This window comes from Lactuca serriola, chromosome 4 (genome assembly GCF_051521515.1).
Source record: "Lactuca serriola cultivar US96UC23 chromosome 4, Lser_US96UC23_V15, whole genome shotgun sequence".
In the NCBI taxonomy this organism is placed as follows: Eukaryota; Viridiplantae; Streptophyta; class Magnoliopsida; order Asterales; family Asteraceae; genus Lactuca; species Lactuca serriola.
The window spans coordinates 280,970,154-280,992,309 of NC_136411.1; the positions used below are offsets into that span (position 1 = coordinate 280,970,154).

The following is a 22,156-nucleotide window of genomic DNA, read 5'->3' on the forward strand; positions in this document are numbered from 1 at the left end:
ATGCTTCACTTCCTCCACCTCCTCCAATTATTCTCCCTAACCCACAAGTTCAAAGGCTTGAAAAGTTCAAGATCACTCAAGCCCTTTTGGCAAGTAAACATAAAGAAGGAAAGCCGGTGTGTGCACACGTCCTAGGGATGAAGTCACACATTGATAGGTTAAGAATGTTGGGTCCGTTGTCTGTGAGGAAATGGTTGTTGATTGGGTTCTTCAGTCACTTCCTAACTCATATAGTGAGTTCGTAAGAGAGTACTATATGATGAACCGCGTTGTGACCCTTATAGATCTCACCTATATGCTTATTGCTGCTGAATCAGCAATGGTTTGGCGCAATAGAAAAGCAAAATTGATTGGTGAATCTGCCTTCAAGACCTTTATGGATATAGACAATGACAACGAAAGACATGCTATGATCGAAAAGTTTGATCATAAGAGAAAGACAATGTCTGAAGTAGTTCCATGTCATGTTCCAAAAGAGTCAATTTGCTTTTATTGCCAAGAGAAAGGGCATTGGAGACGAAGCTGCCCCATTTACCTAAGAGATCTAAGAGATGGGAGAGTCGGAACGTATGGCTCTAATATAGGTAAAATCCATTAACTAACTCTTTTAAGCTTCTATTCTAGATTCTTAATACATAATGTGATAAGATTACAATTGATGTTTTGTAGGATCGAAGAAAAGAAAGGAAGCTTAAGGGAAGAAGTGAGCAGAATCTAACCATGAAGGAATGGATTTCGACCGCATTTCTCGAAGATTAGATTCTTGAGCTACTACTTAGAGTTAGAATTAGATTGCTAAGAAAGATGTGTTAGCATAGTTTTTCAATGAATTGCATTGTAAGGACAAAATGTTTCCGCAATAAAATAAATTTTGATTTTATATTATTTATTTATCCTTGCAATGGCGTATATGAAAAATTGATGTTTGAATGTTTCTATAATGGATTTGGTTCTTATTTATGGAAAGTCGAGAATTTACCAAATAGGGAGAGTTTCTCATCGCCCAAGTTTCAATTGGATAGAAATTTGGAATCACGCAACTTGGTTGCATGATGAATGAGAAATTTCATATTTGGAAATTAGACTAATTCGTTGACAAAGTGTCAAGTGAAGGACTAGGAGATCGAGCACACAAAGTTGCGTGTTGATCAAGTCCACCATAAGAGTAACAAAGATATTCGTCATGATTTACTAAAGGTTTAGTAAATGTGATTATACTTACAAGATTAAGTGTAATTCTAGATTGATTGAAAAAATGTTTAAATCAATAGTAGAACGAATAAGAAGAATCAAGTAGGCAGAAAGATAAAAGTTTCTCCATTCTAAGAAGAAGGGAGAGTACCTTTTATGCTTTATGATGGGTCTTAATGATTAAGAACCATATCTTAATTGATCCTCTAAGTAAATCTTAGCACAATTGTATGTTTAAGAAGAGGAATCAAGGATTGAAGAAATGGTTAAATCAAGAGGTCTATCATACTTCGTTCCAATGACAAGTCTTAAAGTTAAGATTGTGACAATGAGTGAAAAGTATTAAAGGTTTATAACATTCATCAAATGTGGAAAGTTGTGATGTCTTGGATAAGACAAAGTCCAACTAGAACCAATTTATGAAGAGTCTTGATAAAAGCTACACTAACTCTTGAATATTTGTTTGTCAAGAAATGTTTATTGACAAAAGGATCCTACATGTCAAGGAGTCAGTGGGAGTCTTAATGGTCCTGAAAAGTTTCAAGAACAAATCAAATAGACCTTATCAATCATCACTAGCACACGAGTTGAGGTTTACGACCTATCGTGTTGACATCATTTTGTTTCTATGCCGTTCCAATTGAGTTAATTATGCATATGAGTTCTATGAGTTCTCATTTGAATGCATAAAAGGCAAGGACCTTGATCAATGGAAAGTACATTGATAAGAAAAAGTGAGTTGCTTAACTACTTGGAAGACATGGTGGGCAGCTGTGCTACCATAAAGGCAAGAAATCTAGATCAAGAAAGTTCGATCCATATGAGTTTGAATTTGTCGTAAACTTTGGTTTTGACAAATTCACATGGATAGGAACATATACACCGTTAAATCTAAGTGTCATAAGATTTCCTCCTTCATGAAAATGATTGTGAGGAAATGCTTTCACTAAGAAAGATTTTAAGAAGATAGTAATTGTAAAATTGCATTCTCGAATTCAATCATGGTTACGGTATCCCTTTCCATAATTTGAATTGTGAGGTTTGGCAATTGTTTACACACACATATGAACTATCTAAGGCAAAGGTGTATAAGTTCAAGAAGCCTTGATAAAAGATTATCAAAGCACTAAGTATTAGAAACATGGACTTAAGAAATTCAATAGATATTGTTTTTCTGAAAGTTAAGATGTTTATGAATACATGTCGAAACTAGTGGGAGCATAAGTGTTATGTTTTATAATAAACATCATGATAGTGGGAGCATAAATGTTATGATTGTATGATTATTAAGGCACGTATTGCAAGTTGGCAATATTACTTATAGAAAACAAGAGTTATACCTTGCAAAGTAGTAAGGGTTGTAAAGTTGTTTTGCTATAATTAAGGGAGAGAATATTATGCTTCATTTCAAATCTAAAGGCTTAGGTTGAGAAATGTTAATAAATTTAGTCAAAGGTACATAGTGTGTTCTTAAAATTTCGATTATGATTACGGCATTCCTCTTCACAATTCGATTTTTGAGAACATAGCAAATAAAACATTATGCATCGTCTCTCATACGCTTAGGGTATAGGATCGATTGCAAATGCTTTAATATTTGACCATTCTAAAATTTTCCAAATGTCTTGCGCATTTAGAGGGAAAAAGGACTAGAATCGGTTTTGACTAAAATAATTAAACAACTATCAAAGGACAATCCAAAGTTTGACAAGGATTGGTCGCTTGTGAGTAGTTGGAAGCATGGTATTGGATGGACCATATCGATATTATTATTATAGAAAAGATTCTATTAAGAATGAGTTGTCATATGGAAAATATGGAAGCATGTCCATATTGGGAATTGAATATTGAAAATCTATGTCTAGATTAGAAAATTTTATGCAAAAGGATGTTCAAAGGAATGTACTTTGAGTGAGAGACATCATATCTAAGGAATCATCTTGTAACAATGTCCGATAGTGGACTTTGTAATATCATTGGCAATAGTCTTTGTGACTTTAGTGCAGTGAAATCACAAAAGGATCATTGCATAAAATGTTAGAATCTAGCATATTCTAAAAGTAGCAAGAATTTGATATTCTTTCACTTATGAAAAGGATTTGGAGTTGTGAAATGAGAATGATTGGAAATGTGTGCAATGTGATCTATTTCACAAAGTAAGAACCATAGGTAAACATTGTGTGCGTGCTAGGAGCATGGGACAAGTGTTGTAATTCAAGTAAGAAGTTGATTACCCGAAACGACAAATAATGAGTAATCAATATGGTGATAAATAAAAGGCGTTTTATTTATACTCAAAGGTTTGAGGCCATATGGGATTAGTATTATTCTTTTGTTTCACATTTGCATGTTTTGACTTCCAGAATAATTGAGTTTATTAAGAATAATCGAATTATTCGAACGAGCCACAGTCGTTCATATGTTGGAAGTAGATATGAATGAAGACTGTCGTGAATTGGTGTGTGGATTGTCTAAAGAGCATTAGACATAAGCAAATGTTTGCTGCAACGTTCATGAGTGCTTATTTGAGCATTGGATTAAACCCACGCTCACTTGGATCACTCCATGAATTGTATCACGAGTGATTGGTGAGACTATAACATCTTATATTCTTGAAACCGAGATGTGTGAGTTGTATCTTGCAAATCGGTTGCACATTGATAATATGTAAACGCACTAGTAACTTGGTGTTATAAAACATATTGTTGTGTGTAATTCGGTAAGTGAGTGCAAGCAAGCATTGTATCAAAGTTTATCCGTTCCTTTTATCCAAAGAAGGATAAAAGCGATATCTTTGGGCCCCTCGATGATTTTGTGATGACAAACGTAAATGCTCGGCCGGGCTAGGGCTAATTTGATTTGTTCAATTAGTCAGTCGTCATAAATCGGGAATCGAGATATAGTGCAAAGAGAATGATTTGAAATCATATCTCATATGATATCTAGAATGGAGGAATATATGATCCCTTATCTTAAGGACACGTGTATCTGATAGGATCAGAGTTGACAACGGCTTTGGAAAGCTACGATTATAGATCAGGATCTGAAGTCATACGCATAATAGTTATTAGACTTATCCAAGTGGGAGACTGTTGGATTAGTGTCTAAGTCCATAACTATTTTGGTATGTACTTGACCCGATGGTGCATGGTCATTTTGGGTTGCCTTCACCAAAGCAACTTGATTGGAGAAATAAATAGAGAGAGAGAGAGAGGTTATTATGATTTACTAATATGTTATAAGAATAATATATTAAAGGAGAAATCATATTTGTTTAATTAATATTGGTCAATAATTAATTAAGAATTAATTTTGTGATCAAATGTAATTAATTAAACTAGAGGGGCTGAATTGTAATAATGTGATAGTTACAAAATAAGGTAAGGATTATCTTAAGGATAGGTTGGATGAATTTGAGGTGATAAGGACCTTAGAATTCGACTATGATAAGGATTCAAGGCTTATCTTATGGGTTGCTTGGTAAGCAAGCAACTAGATAAGGATAAGGACTGAAACCCTATCTCTACACCTATATAAACCCCCTTTGGCTCTTGATTTCGTCCAGACCTTCCCAAGGCTTCTTAGGGACGAAATCTTATACTTCTCCTCTCTCTTTATACCTTCTCCATTTGCTCTTGGTGTTTGTAAGCCATTAGAGGAGTGACACTTGTGACTCTAAGCCTTCCAAAGTCAATACAAGGAGATTTGGGATTGTTATTGCTACATAACAATCAAGATAACATTATAAACCTATTCTCATGTTAATATGATTATTTGAATGCTAGAATTAGGGTTTATAGTCTTGGATTCAAAGCATGTACAATAGAGAAACCTAGATCCAAGCATTAGGGTTTGTATGAGCACATAGGATGTCTTATGACCAAAACCCATCAGACCTTGCTAGCTGTATCGTTCATTTGATATTGTCTGGGGTCTGTGTTTCTCTGTTTTAGACCTTGCTAGCCGTATCGTACATTTGATACCGTCTGGGGTCTATGCTTCCTTTTGTTAGACTGAGCCAGGCGTATCATTCATTCGATACTCTCCTGGAGTCTATGATTTCTTTTGCCTTAGTCAGCAGTATTTCTGCTGAGGCATATGTTATTTTCCCTTAGTATTTTACTAGTGATATTCATTTATTTAGAAAATATAGGATTTTCTGGAAAGGACGTTAATACACCGTAGATCCTAAACTACTACTTTTCATAAAGTTATTTTGAATAAAATGTTTACTTATACAAATGACACTAAATACTTATGAACTCACCATCATTTATAAAAATGCTGATACTCGCTTTCAAAATAACTTGTATTCTCAGGTCAGCAATAGACAGGTACACCCGGGAGCTTTTGTGAAGCCAGTTTAGAACCGAGCTGCATCTATACTAGTTTCTGTATTACTTTGATGTCTCTATAAAATGTAACTTATGTAAAACTATTACTATTAATGCAATGGTTGTTGTACTTTGATTACTATACTTCATATGTTGTGATACTTGACATGACGTCATCCACCCCAAAACGTTTCCGCCGTTCCGGTTTTGGGGTGTGACATAGTGTTCATTCAACTTGTTCACAGAGTAAGGACCATAGAGAGGCATAGTATACATGTTCATAACATGGCATGATTGATGTTTAATTGAAGTCGCTAGTTGATTACTCGAAACATTATACAATGAATAAAGTCGTAACTATTATGGTGATTAAATAATAGAGGTTGTTTATATTCAATAGAGTGGAGACTAGAGTTAATTAGTTTGTTAACGTGTTTCATTTTTCATGTTTTACTTCCTGAATAATTTGATTATTTGAATTCCACAGTCGCTCATACTTTTGTAAGTAAGTAGCGAATTAAGACTGTCATGAACTGGATTGTAGATTGTCTAAACAGTTTGACATAGCAATAGTTTTGCTGCAATGTTCATGAGTACTTATTAATGGGGATTTTAAGTATTGGATAAATCCATGCTCATAGAATTACATCATGGATTTTATCATGAGTAATTCTGAGATGATAATATCTTGTATTCTTGAAACTAAGATATATGAGTTGTAACTTACAAGACGATTGTACATTGGTAATGCGTCAACGCATTGTTAACTTGATGTTATAAAACGTGCTGATGTGTATGATTTGATGAGTAAAGGATACAAGCATATAAGTCAAAGTTTATTCGTTCCTTTTTCCTTAACGGAAAAGCGATATCTTTGGGCCCCTCAGTGATTTGATGTTGACTTATAAGTGCTAGGCCTAGCCAAGACTAAATTGATGTGTTCGATTAGAAGTCTTATGTCGTCATCACAAATCGGGAAACAAAAATTAGACAACGAGATCGATTATAATCAATGTCTCATGTATGTATGATATCTTGTAGAATGGAGGGATATTTGATCACTTATCTTAGGACACATAACTGACTAGGTCAGAGTTCGACATCGGCTTTTGGAAGCTACAATTTGCTAATCATTTTGGAAGTTATACTAGTAATTATAGATACATACTTATCCAAGTGGGAGACTATTTGATTGAATGTCTAAGCCCATAACTATAATTGGTATAAACTTAAATTGATAGTAGCACAATCCTTTTGGGTTGCCCTCAAACCTAGCAAATGAATATGATATATTTTAGAGAGAGAGAGAGAGAGAGAGAAACTAATTTATTAATTTATTATTTGATTAATAAATTCATTAGAAATCAAAATAAATTATTTGTTAATATACTATGAGAATAATATATTAATTATAAATAGTAATATTTAATCAAGAATTAATCAGAAATTAATTAGAATTAATTTTGGGATTAATTAGATTATTAAAAGTACATGGATTAAAGTGTAATTGTTCAATAGTTGAGCAAGAGGCATTCTAGAACCTTCAAAAGGCCTTGGATGGTTTTTGTAAGGATCTAGAGGATCTAGAATTATCCTTGGAGGATAATTAGGAAGCTAGATAAATACCAAAAATAAGATAATGTTATTTTATTGGTTTTTCGCTTATCTAGGGTTTCCTTGTTACACTATATAAAGACCCTTAGACTTAGAATTTTGTGGATGGCATCTTAGAGAGCTTAAGGCAGAAATTTTGACTCCTTTTTCCTCTCTCTTGAAGTTTCCTTGTTTGTTAGGGTTCAGGTGTGAACCATTAGAGGCATGACACTTGAGGTGCTTACTTCTAAAACCCATCAGCATACTGGGTCCACAACTAACAGATTGGATTACCCCTGAGTCCTCAGCATGAGTCTGGTTTGCCTACTATCCCACAGCTCATGTCTGGCTTACTCCCGAGCCCACAACATAAGTCTGGTTTGCCTCTCGGGCCCACAGCTTATGTATGGCTTGCTCCCGATCCCACAACATAAGTTTGGCTTGCCTTTCGGTCCTGCAGCTTATGTTTGGCTTGCTCCCAGGTTTGTTGGCTTTCGTACAAAGCAAGACCGCCTCAATCCACTACCACCATATATCGACATATAAACAATAAAGGATCAAGTAGGCACATAATATAAACAAACATCAATCATACAACTCACTGGCGCCTACTAGTCCTTGCACAGTATATTGTCCCGCTACCAGTTAAAATCTACAAAGTGCGTAACCATAAGTAACCAGATGTAAGATAGCCACCCGAACACATGATCCTACTCTAGAGCCACAACCAAATAAGGACCAGGCAAGAAATCCTAGATCAAGAGTTCTCAGGATATCCTACATGACTACATATAACCCTTACGGCACTTCACTAATTGATAACCAGTCTACTAGCACTTTAACTAGCACACCACTACTACAACATCCCATCATATAAGGATACATACACAGATCTAGCATATCACTATAACACAACAACATCCTATATATATCAGGATACATATCTAACAGATCATCACAACATAACGACATCCTATATACCAGGATACAGATCTAACAGATTATCACAACATAACAACATCCTATGTACCAGGATACATAACCTAGTGGGTTGACATTAGTGCCTTCGATCCACAAGTACAATAAGGAAAACTCAGCTGAAACGAAGAACTCTAAAACACTACGATACGCCCCATTCTACAATACTTGCTCCCGCGAATCTGCTAATTATCACAACCAGGTAAAACCTTAATCAATAGTCCAAAAGCATCAAGTTTAACCCAAAGTCAAACTCGGTAAAAAGTCAACGGTCAAAGGAAGTCAACAAAAGTCAAATTCCAAGCCTGTTGAGTACGCCCAGTGTACGCGGTCTGTCCTCACTCCTCCATTATGCACTTTATCCATTAAGGTCTTTTGTCCATAGCTCAGATCTTGATTCAGAACATCAACTTAAGTCATAAAGTTTCCACCTTTATGACTTTCCATGGCTAGAAAAGGTCCAAAAGCTAAAACCCTAACTCATTAATCCATTAAGACATCATAACTCTTGCATGGAAGGGATAGAAGGGCCAAGTTCACATTTTTATGGTTCCTAATATCTCCATAATGGATAAAGTTTCAAACTCTATCCATTAGGATGGTCCAAAAAACCAAGATCTAGTCTTTAAGTCTCAAAGGGACCAAAAGTGCATCTCTCTCAACTTAATCCATTAAGTATAAGTCTCTAACCTTCAGATCTGAATCAATATGATGTTTAGATAGATAAAGTTTCCAACTTTATCCATAACAAGGTCACAAATTTTCAAGATCTAAACTTTATGCACTAAAGTGACCAAAAGCTCATAACACCCAAAACTAGTTAGATCTAACAAATGCAACATCAAGATTCAAGCTTTATACCTCTAGAATAAAGATCAAGGAGAACAAGGTCTAGATCTACAAGATCCAATGCAACTAACACTTCTCTAATGGGCTTCCTCTTCTCCAAGTTACACCAAGAACACTCCAAAGCACTTAAAACACCTTCTTTTGCTCACAAGGCTCAAACTAGGGTTACAGTTTTAAGGGAGGATGTTAGAGAGCTGGAGGATGACAATGGAAAGGGTTTAGGGAAGCTAAGGAGTTTAAATAGGGCTCAAAACCCAAAAATAAAGGTTTAGATTCTGATTGCGTACGCCCAACGTACTCTTCGTACGCCTAGTATACCAGGTTGAATCTTTGTGATCATCCTTGCCTAGTATGGCCAACATACACCATGTACGCCCAACGTACTAGGCTAAACCCAAAACCCTCCTAACTTCTAACAGTCATAACTTCTTTGTTCCAAATCCGTTAATTTTTAATGATCTTTATATCCACGGAAAGGTATTGAAGAGCCCCACAATATTATCAAAATATCTTGGACTAAAAACTTCCCGAACAAAAATCCATATTTCATGCAAGAACCCGACCTATGACTTTTCCCTTCCTACCCTTCAACCCAAAACACAATTCAAGGTTTAAATCTCTTAACCATCATTATCTCTTTCAACAAGGACTAAACTTTGCCTCCTTAAGGCCCAAAGACTTAGATTTGGTTTCAGCCATCGTGTAATAAGTCAGAGCCCAAAGTTGTGATCAATACCCATCCTATACATGTTGTTCTTGATGAGTCGTGATTTGTCTATTGGTATAAACTTTTCTAGACCTTAGAGAAAATCCTTGGATGTCCAATCCACGGATTTTGCATCTTTCAATCTACCTTTTAAAAAGGATGTAAATTGAAGACATGTAGACAATCAGAGTATCTTTCTTAATTTTTGTAACCATGGTTTTCACGAGCGATTGAAAGATGCTTTTTGGTTTTAGATTCGTCTTCTTCGTGTTCATCGCCTTCGTCCGCTATGTGAGCTCTTCTTCGTGCGGAAAGCACTCCCTCCTGCTCTCCAACATCTCTCTCCCACTGTAAGTCGGTTAGCTTGAAGTGTTTATTTTGGAGTACTTGAAAACTAGTTTTTCTCTTTCCTTTAAAGTGAAAGTACAAGTGGCCAAAATTTAGAGAGAAAACATAATGACTAAGCCGGAGAAAAGTGTTGACTAATTAAGTACCAAATATGTATTTCCTGAGAAGGAAAAAGGAAAAAATTAAAGGGGATGAAAATTGTAACATTTCAAAATTGTTGCGGCCAAAACCATAACCATATTAACTTTCCTGTTCCTTAAAGTCTTTATGGATTAATATGTATATACCAGAGAAATAGATAATGAGGGATGAAAATTATAACATTTCAAAACTGTTGTGGCCAAAACCATAACCATATTAACTCTACTGTTCATTTAGGTATATGTATATATTAATTTGGAATATAAACTTTTACTTTCTATTACTTTGTAATACTACGTATGAATTTTTTTTTCTGTTAATTTGAAATATGAAAAAAAAAAAATCTGTCATTTATGATAATACGTTTGTGTGTTATTTTTTGATAAATTGTAACCGATAACAATTTTCTTCTTCTAAAAAACAAAAAAAGAAATCTAAAACTTTTATTTAGAATTAAAATGATAGATAATATAGCAGTTTGTACTTTGTAACAATCAAATTTGTTTATATTATTATAATGGCTATTTGGTCCCATATAATAATAACTGTAATCACTATACCGATACTACGAGTCTACGACTATTTTGGTATTTGCCGAAATAAATTTAGCAACGAATGAAATAGACTAAATAATATAGTATTTTATATCTACTAATAAAATTAAAATGAAATAAAGTATTACGATAATATAAGATAACTGAAGAAAAAGTTAAATAACGTCGGATATGGTTTTTAGAGTTTTCATAAACATAACTTAAAGGTTCGATAATCAAAATTTTAAGATCAAAACAACGAACAAGAATCAAAGTGAAAATACAAGAATATAAAGAAAAAAAAAACCTTATTTTTTTATAAAAATGTAAAAGTATGTTTAAGGATTATAACAAATTAATAACATATTATATGAAAACATATTTTTTAAATATATAAAAAAACATATTTCATGTAAAATAAATACGTAAAAAACACAGAAATTGTTTGTAAAAACTATTTTTTTTTTCTGAATTAGGTTATAGCTCATGCAAACCACGGTTACCAAAATAAATAATTTTTTATAGATCAATTATTTTTAATAAATTATTAATTAAGATATTTAGATTATAACCTGTAAAAACCACGGTTATAAAAATAAATAAACTTTTATAGTAAAAACTAAAAAGTCAAAATTATTAATTTATTATTTTCCATAAATTATTCATTAAGATCTTTATGTTTTTTTTATTTATGTAAAGTTATAATCATTGATTCAAATAAACTATTGATTATCAATTATATTGAATTTTAAAATAGTAATAAATAATGTTAGTTTTAAGGGATTTAGAAGAATTTAAATTTAAATATAAAATCATAGAAAAAGACGTGTCAATTTAAAAGAATGGGAGAAACAAAATTAAAATTTATAAGAAAATAACAAGTGGCACAACTATTTATTTATTAGTATAAGGAGATGGAGATAAGTAAATGTGTATGTTATTTTATTAAAAACAAATTATGCTTTTAATTATAGTTATAGGAAGTGATCATTTCACTTAATAAATTGATTCATCCACTTGAAATGTATGTTTTACTAACTTGTATCGTAGCTATAAAGATGTTGTAGCTCATGTGGATGGATCAAATTATTAAGTGGAAATATCACTCTCCTTTAATTATTTGTAATATATATGTTTTATCGATTTTCCATATTATAAAGTAAATCTTTAGTTTAGGGGTTTAAGGCGTTGCTTAAGGAGAGGGAGGTTCCATGTTCAAATCATTATTTCTTTATTTTCTTGCCATTTCTTTTTTAAGACAAAATTACAAAAATGGTCCCAATTTAAAAAGATCAAATTACACTCACATGTTGGCCACGTAATAGGCTTAATAAATGAAAATGAACGGTGTGAGGAAAAATGACCATTCATATAAGTTTTGCAAACCACATGTTGGACACATGATAGGCTTGACATATGTTGGGCCATTCCTATGATCAGCGAAACTACATGAAAAACATTTAATCCACAACTGTAAGCATGAAGCTTAGTGAGTTCCCCAAGATACAACATACAACAATACACATACAATACATACAAACAAATGGCTCGCAACCTAGCATCATTTCGTCATTAACTGTGTTTCGTCGACAACTCAGGATATCTAGACTCACGGCGTAGCGTCGTTTCATCATCAACCCCTCAAACATGGAACATAAAAGCACCATACAATCAAGCATACATCAAACATACAAAAGACTAATCTGGTATACTAGTACAAGCGCGCACTAACAATTCCTACATTCTATCATGCAAAGGATATTCGCTGTCATACGAAGTATAGTAAGAAAATTCACTGCTAAAAAGTTGAAGAATCGCATAACTTAATTCGTCAAAGTTTGACTAAAAGTCAAACTATTCAAAGTCAACGGCAGACACATCGTGACTAAGACCATGCACTCCAAGCCCACAAAACAACAAAATAAACGTGAAACTTTCCAGAGGTACGTCGTGACCTTAACTAGGTGTATCACGCTTAATGGCTTAACAAACTCCTTTCATAAGCTCTTAACCCCTTATGTTGCCCAAGGGCTTTGCTTGACAATGCATCCATGGTGTGTGATTTGCATGACCACGTATTAAAAAATATATAGATACCATTAAGATAGTACTAAGATAGTACCTCTTATCTCAAAGTAAATGTCTCGTTTAGAAGAAATAGGGCATGAATCTCCAGGCCACATTCCAAAACAAGGGGACAAAGAAACAAAGTCGATACCTTGCAATGAAGCACCACTTGGGGGATGATTTGTTTTACCCGTCAGTACATTAGTGTACCTTGCATTTCACTATGTTTGAATCAAGCATTACATTGGCATTACATAAATGGATGAAATGTTGGTTAAAAAAATAATTTATCAAATGTTTTAGAACAAATACTTGGTCAAAGGATTTGAAATGGTGTGTCAAAATCTATGTAGCTCACGACACATTTTGTATTACATGTTATTGTTCTTGCTGACATGTATACCGTTATGCATGCTGTATAATCTCTTACACATGATTTTCAGGACATTTAAAAGAATGGCCTTTTGGGGATTGTACGAGGGAAAACAAACACTTGTTTAAGAATTTTGTTATGTAAATTGTAGTGCATAATTAATGTTGCTTTCCTACGGTTTTGTTGATATGTAACCCTAGTCGTACACGATTTCACTTACGTGTATATTAGCAACATAAAGTCCAACAATTACTAATAATGTTTAAACATCAAATCCATAAATCTAGTAGCAACATAAAGTCCAACAATTACTAATAATGTACAATATATTCATCACCATTAACATGCTATCTTCCGACATCTCCACTAACCTTAATGCGGTACTCCAAAAATGCTTAACTAGAGTCTCTCCTCAAATTCCCTGGAAAAACATATCCATTAAGAAAAACCGTTACACTACTAGTTTAGTGAGAACAAAGTTTGACGTAATGAAACATAATGTAAATGGTATGTTGCTTTACAAACATATAACCTCAGCATACAATTAAGACAGTGATGTTAATGCTTTACAAACACATACACCCATAACTCGGAGTTTAATACTTTCAACCTCACATAAGCAAAAAAAAACCACATAAGGAACCCATGACCACAAGGCTAAGTGGGTATCCTCTCATACATGAGCAAGTATTTTATGAAGTAGCAAAATAATGTATAGTTTTAACCAATGATTTTTTTAATTATAGATAAAAAAAAAAAAAAAAAAAAAAAAAAAAACATGATAAAATATCATTAAAACCCAAATAATATTGTAATAAAATTTATAGTTTCTAGTTATTAACTAAAGTTGTAACTTAACAAAAATCAGATTTTCTTTTTTTTAAAAAGATTGGTGTTACTTAAAATTACATAAATAAAAATGGCTAATATTGCAATTTTTCATTCCATTCATGAAAGAAAACACCCCGTGACTAAGGAATGAAAAATTAACAAAATGGAACAAACACATTCCTTGAAGAATGGTCCACACTCCACCAGACAAAACAAATAGTTTTTTTTATTTTTTTATTTTAATGGAATGAGTCATTCTATTTGTTCCCCTCTTCATCATATCAAATGGAATGAGTATATGTTATTTGGTAAAAAGTATAAAAGTCACCTGGGCAATACTACGATTAGCTCCTCAGAAAACTGTTTCTGGTATTAGCCCATATATTGGCAGTAGGAAGCATTGCTTATACTTATACACTCCAAATCTGCAAGGTCAAAATGGTAAATTAATAAATATATTTCCAAATACAATGTATTACACTTTTAATGTTAATTTCGCAAGGCCATAATACAATTATGTTTGGTTTTCTAAAACCAATAACCACGTTTCACAATGATTCCATTATTGTAAAATTTTGTTCCATTGTGAAATTTTGGTGTAGTGATATTGATGCTCCTTCTAGCAAATGGTGCACAAAGTATATACAATTTTATCAACAAAGAAATGGTAAAAGAAATTTTCAAAACAATGAGACAAATTATGAAAGTTGAGTGATTAAACCTTGAAAAATACGTTTGATGTACCTAGGTGGAACAAGTATGAAAATCTGTTACTATTTAGTGACATTGTCACAAAATAATTACAAAAACTATATTATTACAACACGGGAAAATTCAATAAAAACCACTATAGTTTGTTTGTTTTTCCGGTTTAACCACTGAAAGATTTTTTTTTTCTGGTTTAACCACTGAGACTTTGCTTTTGTTTTTAAACAACTACATAAAAATATGAATTCAATTAAAACCACTATAGTTTGAAATTTGGTCGGTTTAACAATGTGGAATTTTTTTATGATTTAACCAAAAAAATCAATTTTTTTTTTTTTTTAAATTGAGCCAGAAAAATAGTCTTCCAATGGTTTTTTGCAATTCATTACCAGAAAGCCCTCAAAGGCATTTGTTTAAGAAAAAAACAATAGTGGTTTTTATGGAATTTGCCCTTATAACGATAATGTAAGTTTTTGAATAAAACAATTTTAGAGCATTGTATATATCAAAACTACACTCTAGGGGACACAAATCTAATGTTCAACTAAGGCAAGACCGCAAGAGTGTTGGTGGTATTGACTATTGAGTGCCCATGGAAGCACCTAATGTACTTTATATATTGTCGGTTTTACCCTTGCTAATTACCTATTATTATTCTTCTAACCATTAAATTTATTCTAATTGTAAGACTAAAACTAGTATATATAGAACAATAAAAAATAGGAGGAACAACGCAAACTTTAAGCTATATTAACTATCAAAACCATGAAAGTTGTTACATATGATTGTTTCTTTTTGACTTAATATGAAGAGAATGACTAAATATAGACAGAATGACTTAATGGGTTCAGACAAAAAAAAAGACACAAACTCTTTACATATTGCTCTTCTTTCTTTTGCTCCAAATTTCTCTCATGTGAAAATTGATGAATCTTAACAAAATTAATAAATATTGTGAAATTTGTTTTTTAGAATGTAAGGATAAAACTTTCATATAGGCTTTATTGAGACGGTTTATTCAACCTAGAAAAATACAGACTTTATATATATACATCACTTTATCCAGACAGACATCATAACCCATTCAGTCACTTTAGCCATACATGACTTAATGAGGAAAAACAAAAGGAGCACCTTGAAAGAAAGAAAGATAAGCTTACAGTGCAAGGAAAGATTATATATTGTCCATGTGAATAGTTAAACTCCAAGTTGAAGTTGAGCCTCATGTATATCCTTATTATTGGATTCTAATCCTGGGAATTGACCAATATCATGTCCATCCAACGGTTGAAATTCATCATGTAAACCAACAGCAAACTCATCTGGTCGTGATCCTCCGCTTTTCAGATAATCTGCAGTCTGTATAAACATTAAAGACACTTGTTAATTTTAATCTCCATACAATAGTGAATAATAATAGAGGTTCATATCAATCAATAGTAACCAAGTTTCACACTTGTTCCCCCTAGGTTTTGTTCCACTGTTGTGAATTTTTGTATTTTTTGTGTTCCATTGTTGTATCTTTTTGTTGACATGGCGCTGATGTGGACATATGGCGTGGCAAGTTTATTGAAACAATTTTATTATATAGTGTAATCAAGTTTCAGTTTTGTTCCACCGTTGTGAAAATGTTTAGACATTAAAGGGAAAGAATGTTTCTTTGCTGGACTCAAATGAACTATCTGAATGAGAATAAATGACCATTTTACCCTTTTTTTTTATAAAATGATGCCTACTGTTGTAAATGGAGCGCGATAAATGAAGAAGCTTACATGATTTGCTAGGGAAATTCCACTTAGGGCTGCAGCCTCTAAACTTGATCCAAGTAGCCAATCACCACAAATTCCAGCTCTTCCAAGAGGATCAAAGATGCAGGGAATACCAGGGCTATTTGTAGGAAGAGCTGCACCCCTGTGCATATCAAGAAAAAAAAAAAAGTTAAAATAAGATTGAAAAATTCATATCAAAAACCACTTTGTTGCATAGATTGAAAAAGAAATGGTAAAACATTATATGGTATATATGCGCATTAACTCTAAAATTAAAACCAAAAATAAATTACCAACAAAACCTAAAATTCATACCACAATTGTACACGCGTATATATTGGTTTCTTAAGTGATCCAATTGGTACTCCTAGGGCATTCTCAACACCCGCAAGCATCAATCCTTTCACCTTCTCTGCTGTGGCATTAGGAATATTCTCCTAATAAAACATCAAACAACAAGAAGCAACTCTTACATAAAAAAAACAACATAGTTTCAATGATGGAGGGCATATCGGTCTTTTTGGCATGGATGGAATACAGACCTGTGGAACTTTATGGCGCTTTCCAAAGGATGATGTGCTGAAAATGGTCCAACAATGAGGCCCTTCATTTTGAGAATTGAATAGTTTTTGTGTGTTGTTTCCTATCCATGATATGGAGTCGATTCCTTTCACAAAAGCCCCTTCAAATGGAATTCCAGCTGCTTTAGGTGGTAAAGGAAGAGGGTCTTCAAATGCAGCTAGAAGAGCCCATACAGAACTAAGATCAAGTCTCTGTAAATACCACAATAGCAATGAATAAAAGGGTGTTTGGTTCACAGAATGTTTTTTGTTCAAGTGATTGGGATTTTGGTTGACAAGAAATGGAATGAAATTGAATTCCATTCCTTTGTATAAATCTGTCTAAGGATTTGGAATGCAAATGATGACAAATGATAGGATTTTTCTTAACTGAATTCTTGTTTATGGAACTTATTTAATTACTTGGAAAGATATACAAAATTACTCTTTTATTAATTTCTTGTTCATGGATATTTTTTAAAATTATTTTTAGGTAAAGAATAAGTTATATAAATTAGCAAACATTAATCTATCATCCACACACAAAGACAAGTTAGGGAAAAAAATGCTAAACAATAAATTAAAATTTTAATAATAAAAAGAAAAACCAGTATACTAGAATGTTATGTTAAAAGAATAGAGTTTCGAAACGGTATTTTAGTCATCAAGACAAATAAGGCTGGATTGGAATCGAATTCCATGAGTTAATGGAATGAAACTTGAATTCCATCATCCATATGATTTTGTGAATTCCAATGGAACTCAGTTCCCCAGACGTGGGTATGGAATTCAATTCCATTCCGGCCAATTCCTAAGGAATCCTGATGTAGACAAGGGAAAAATTTATGTTCAAAGTTCAGATATAATATACCTTCATTTGTCTTGCAATAAGTGGTAATCCTGATGTGGAAAGCAATCTGTTTGCACATTTACCTGATGATAGAATAGAACAACAACAAAAGAACATTACATCAGAGATTCATGAAAGGGGAAAAAGCAAGGTCTCTGATAGTAAATTTCATCAATGAGAAAAGCAATAGACAAAATATGCATAGATAATTTTCCTAAAGCATGACGAAATGGCATCGTATATAAAATTCGGTTCAAGTTTCATGATAAATATGTAACTTAAATATCACCATTATGTGCAATAACAATGGCATCAAATTCTCCACGATGTTTTCCGTTCTCACTCAAGTGCCACATTCCATTGAATGGTTCAATAGAGCTTATCCAGCAAGGCCTCACCACATTTACCATGGAACTCTGAAACACAAGTAAAGTTTCCAGTTAAATAATATTTAAACAAACAAGGGCATATTGGTAAAAAGATAGAATTTCATAGGGAAAGCCTCTTTCCCCTAACTTCCTCTATTAATCCGTTTTTTTCTGCATTAAGTAAATAAGAAACACTCATATATAGCTCACCAGATTAGATCATGGTCCCATTAAGTAAAAAATAGTGACAAAAGAATTATGAGGGGTAAAATTGTAAAGTATGTACCTGTGAAAGTAGTGAATCTGCAAGGGTACGCATTCCATTGATGGCTATATATCTGGGAGGGGAAGAAGGAAATGGAAGGAAATCACCACCAGCTTCAAGCTCTCCAATCACACCTAATGACTCCCGAACATACCCTTTGTGGGACCAATCATCAACCAGCTCAGAAAACAGAGGATTACTTACAGTAAAAAATTGAGCTGCATGATCAAATATCATTGAAGGGTCAACTGTTCTAGTGCCCATTCTTCCCCCAAGTCCATGGATTCCCTAAATGTTACAGAAAAATAAGTGAAAAACATTACACATTTTAACTATCTAAGCTTAATCACACTAGACTTAGGCCTTGGGTATAACCATGTAATTATTTATAAGAGATTAAGGAAGCTTGATTCTTGAACCAATTATCATGCTTGATTGGTCATTTTCTTTATAGGATCATGCAAAGTCATATTCTCTTCTATAGAGTCTAGACATAATCCTACAAACCATTCATGGACAAAAGATTTCCATGAATCTAACACCCTCCACTCGGTGAATTTGACATGCATAGCTCGTTTTCATCAAGTATTATAAAGCTTCTGGATAAGAAAGATTAGCATGGAAAACTATGCCTTCCATTAGAAAAAGTTATTTTCAACTTCCAAATCCATGTGCAGCTATTAAATGAATGGGATGCCTCTGTTGCCTTTCCTTGACATTACTATTGCTATGCACAGCAACTATTTGATGAAATGTCTAAATCAACTTGTAGTTGTAGAACTCAGGAGCAACTCAAAGTTGCTCACTTAATATGGCATAACATAAATATATATAACATAGAAAATCGAAATATTTAAATAATTTATCAGAAAAGTGAGCCAATAGTATCTGCAGACTCTGATTCAACAACATATATTCTTATAATCTCTGATTCAACAACATAAATTCATACAATTTCATAGTTACAAAGATTAGGCACGGCATCAAAAGGGAATCTGTAAGATTTAAATGTTTGGATATATTAGGTACACAGTTTGTTACTTGATTGCAAGGCCTATACTTACAAATTTTGATCGCATATAAATCCATAAACACCTTTAGCTTTATGACGTTTCACAAGTCCGACAAAATATAGCATAAAATAGATACACAATATAGAAAATCGAAAGAATTTCACATACCGTATCGAAAACAGTGGACCGGACTCCCCTCTTCTCCAACTGGAGAGCACAAAGAAGACCAGACATGCCACCGCCGATTATGGCAACAACCGGGTCCTCAGATATCGGAGCAGTGAACGTCACTTGTTCTTGTTTGAAAGTTTTTCTCAAAACTGACTTCCTGGAGCTTCCATAAGATGACCTCCTGGGATTCTTTCGAGTGGTTTTCTTGGGTCCATCCATAGACGATTTCTTTGAGCAGCCGAGGATTGGGTTGAGAATATTGCCGTTGGTGGTGGGTGATGTGAAAACAGTAACGGAGTGATGTTTTGTGAACTTATTAGGTATTTGAAGAATGAAACTAGAAGAGAGGAGGTGGTGGTTGCAGGCGGTATGCATGGTAGTAATCGGGAGTTGGTCGTTTTTAGTCGGAGACAGAACCGGCGGTCTGAGCGGAGGATAAGGAAAGCGCTTCTTCTGCCTGAGCAAATTTTGGTTTGGCTTCACCCGACTCTTTGAAACTCGTACTTTTTAAGTTTTTACCTTTTTTTTTTTACAATGGTAAAACTTAAAAGGGATGTGACCCTAAGTAGATTCCATTTCAATGTGTGACGATTTGTTGATAGTATTCCATTTGGAGTTCCATTGGTCGGAGGTCCGATAATCTGGATTTCGATCCATTCCCTTACAAAAACCCTCTGTAATATGTAATCAAACTGATCACGATTTTGACCCTTTCCTGTGCCACCATCTTCATATATGTCTGATCTATGCCCTTGCTAATTCAACTTCTTCTTTTTGTGTCCATCTTCTCGGATCAATCTTCCTTTTTTTTTGTTGAGGTGGTTGTTGTTGTTCTTTGTGTTCGGTTGAAGGTATGAATGGCGGTTGGGATGGAAATTGGGTTTGAGATGGTTTGGGTTTGAGGTTGAGATTGGAAATGGGATTGTTGGGGCATTTGGAATTGTAAATAATAACTAGGAACATCATCCATTTGCGGTCGGTAAGGTGGTGGTGATGACGGATCCTAGCCGAAAAGTGTGAAATGATTGTTAACATTTTGGTTTGGAGCACTTTGTTTTGAAGAGTTTGTATTAGATGATTTACTTTATTTTTAGTCATATTAGTTGTAATTATTTAGTCATATTCTTAGTATCAATTATCCCCTTGATTGTAGGGGTAATTTTGTAAACTTCTCTTTATATAAACATGTTTCCACCTCTAACATCTTTGAGGTGAATTTACTAGAATCTCACATGGTATCAGCCATTCTCTCTTTCTATCCTCCTTCATCTCTTTTCTTTTAACACTTCATCGTCCTTTTTTTTTCTGTCCCGGGCAATATGTCTTCTTCTATTTCTCAAGATAGTTCTCTCTCTATGAATATTATTCTCCATATTATAACTATTAAGTTATCATCCACTAATTATCTACTTTGGAAAAATCATATGACCCCACTTTTTGCCTATCAAAAGTTATCTGGTCATCTCGATGGAACCCTAACCCAGCCGCCTCCCACCATAATCTATGATCACAAAATTGTTCCCAACCCAGCTCTATCTGCCTGGCAGGAGAATGATCAACGAGTCATACTTATATTTAATGCTTCCCTCACTGAAGAATCGTCGGCTGAAGTTCTGGGTCTCACCAATGCTCGCGACATCTGGCTTGCGCTTGAAAATGCTTACAGCAATTCTTCAGTTGAGCGTATTCACTCGCTACATAACATGCTTCGTCAAATCAACAAATGGACGACTTCAGTATCTGACTTTGGTCGTCGGTTCAAGACACTCTGTGATAAATTGGCAGCGATTGGAAATCCCGTTGCCGACATCGATAAGGTCCACTGGTTTCTTTGTGGTTTAGGGGCTTCCTTTGAGACTTTTCTACAGCAATCAGGGCTACCAAACCATCCCCAAGTTTCCGTGATTTGCTATCACAGGCAGAAAGCCATGACTCCATGAGCTTTTTCTCCAGTCAATTCATGGTGCTTCTCCCCCACCGGTTGCTTTTCAGGCTCAACACAGTCCCACTCATTCTTCTAATCGGGGGTGTAATACAGGTCCTGGCTATCGCGTGAACAACAGTCGTGGCTCTCAACGGGGTCGTTCTATTGGGCGACGCCCCCCCCCCCCCATTGTCAGTTATGTAGAAATAATGGACATTATGCTTCTTCTTGTCCAAGTTTATCTTCTTATGCTCTAAAAGCAGCCCCATCGAATGAAACACTCGCACAAGCCTTTCATGCTAAATGCCATGTTACTGAAGATACTCCTGATTGGCACATTGATTCAGGGGCGACGGCTCATATGACTCCCGATTCTCAAACTCTTCAGCAATCTACTCCTTATACAGGTACAACTCAGGTTATTTTTGATGGGTTTTAGCCATAAGAACTTTCCTATGTGCGCTTTCAAAACCCTAATGTTTGGATCTAGGCTTTCTAGTTAAACATGCTTTGAACCCAAGACTTCTAATGACTAATTAGGTATAAGAACAATACTAAATCAGATCTAGAATCATACCTTTGAA

General features: G+C 34.0%; 1 protein-coding gene across 1 annotated transcript; it reads right to left on the minus strand.

Annotated features, from left to right (window-relative positions):
* Window positions 1–13,316: 13,316 nt before the first annotated feature.
* LOC145097078 (FAD/NAD(P)-binding oxidoreductase family protein) lies at window positions 13,317–20,148 on the minus strand. Its single transcript, XM_079034578.1, has 10 exons — window positions 19,646–20,148; window positions 18,486–18,752; window positions 18,121–18,247; window positions 17,853–17,914; window positions 16,964–17,194; window positions 16,737–16,858; window positions 16,425–16,563; window positions 15,813–16,011; window positions 14,273–14,369; window positions 13,317–13,534 (listed from the first exon to the last, which is right to left on the minus strand). Exons 1-8 carry the CDS (start codon window positions 20,021–20,023, stop codon window positions 15,850–15,852), a joined length of 1,488 nt encoding a protein of 495 aa, XP_078890704.1. The 5' UTR covers window positions 20,024–20,148; the 3' UTR covers window positions 13,317–13,534; window positions 14,273–14,369; window positions 15,813–15,849.
* Between the last annotated feature and the right edge of the window lie 2,008 nt (window positions 20,149–22,156).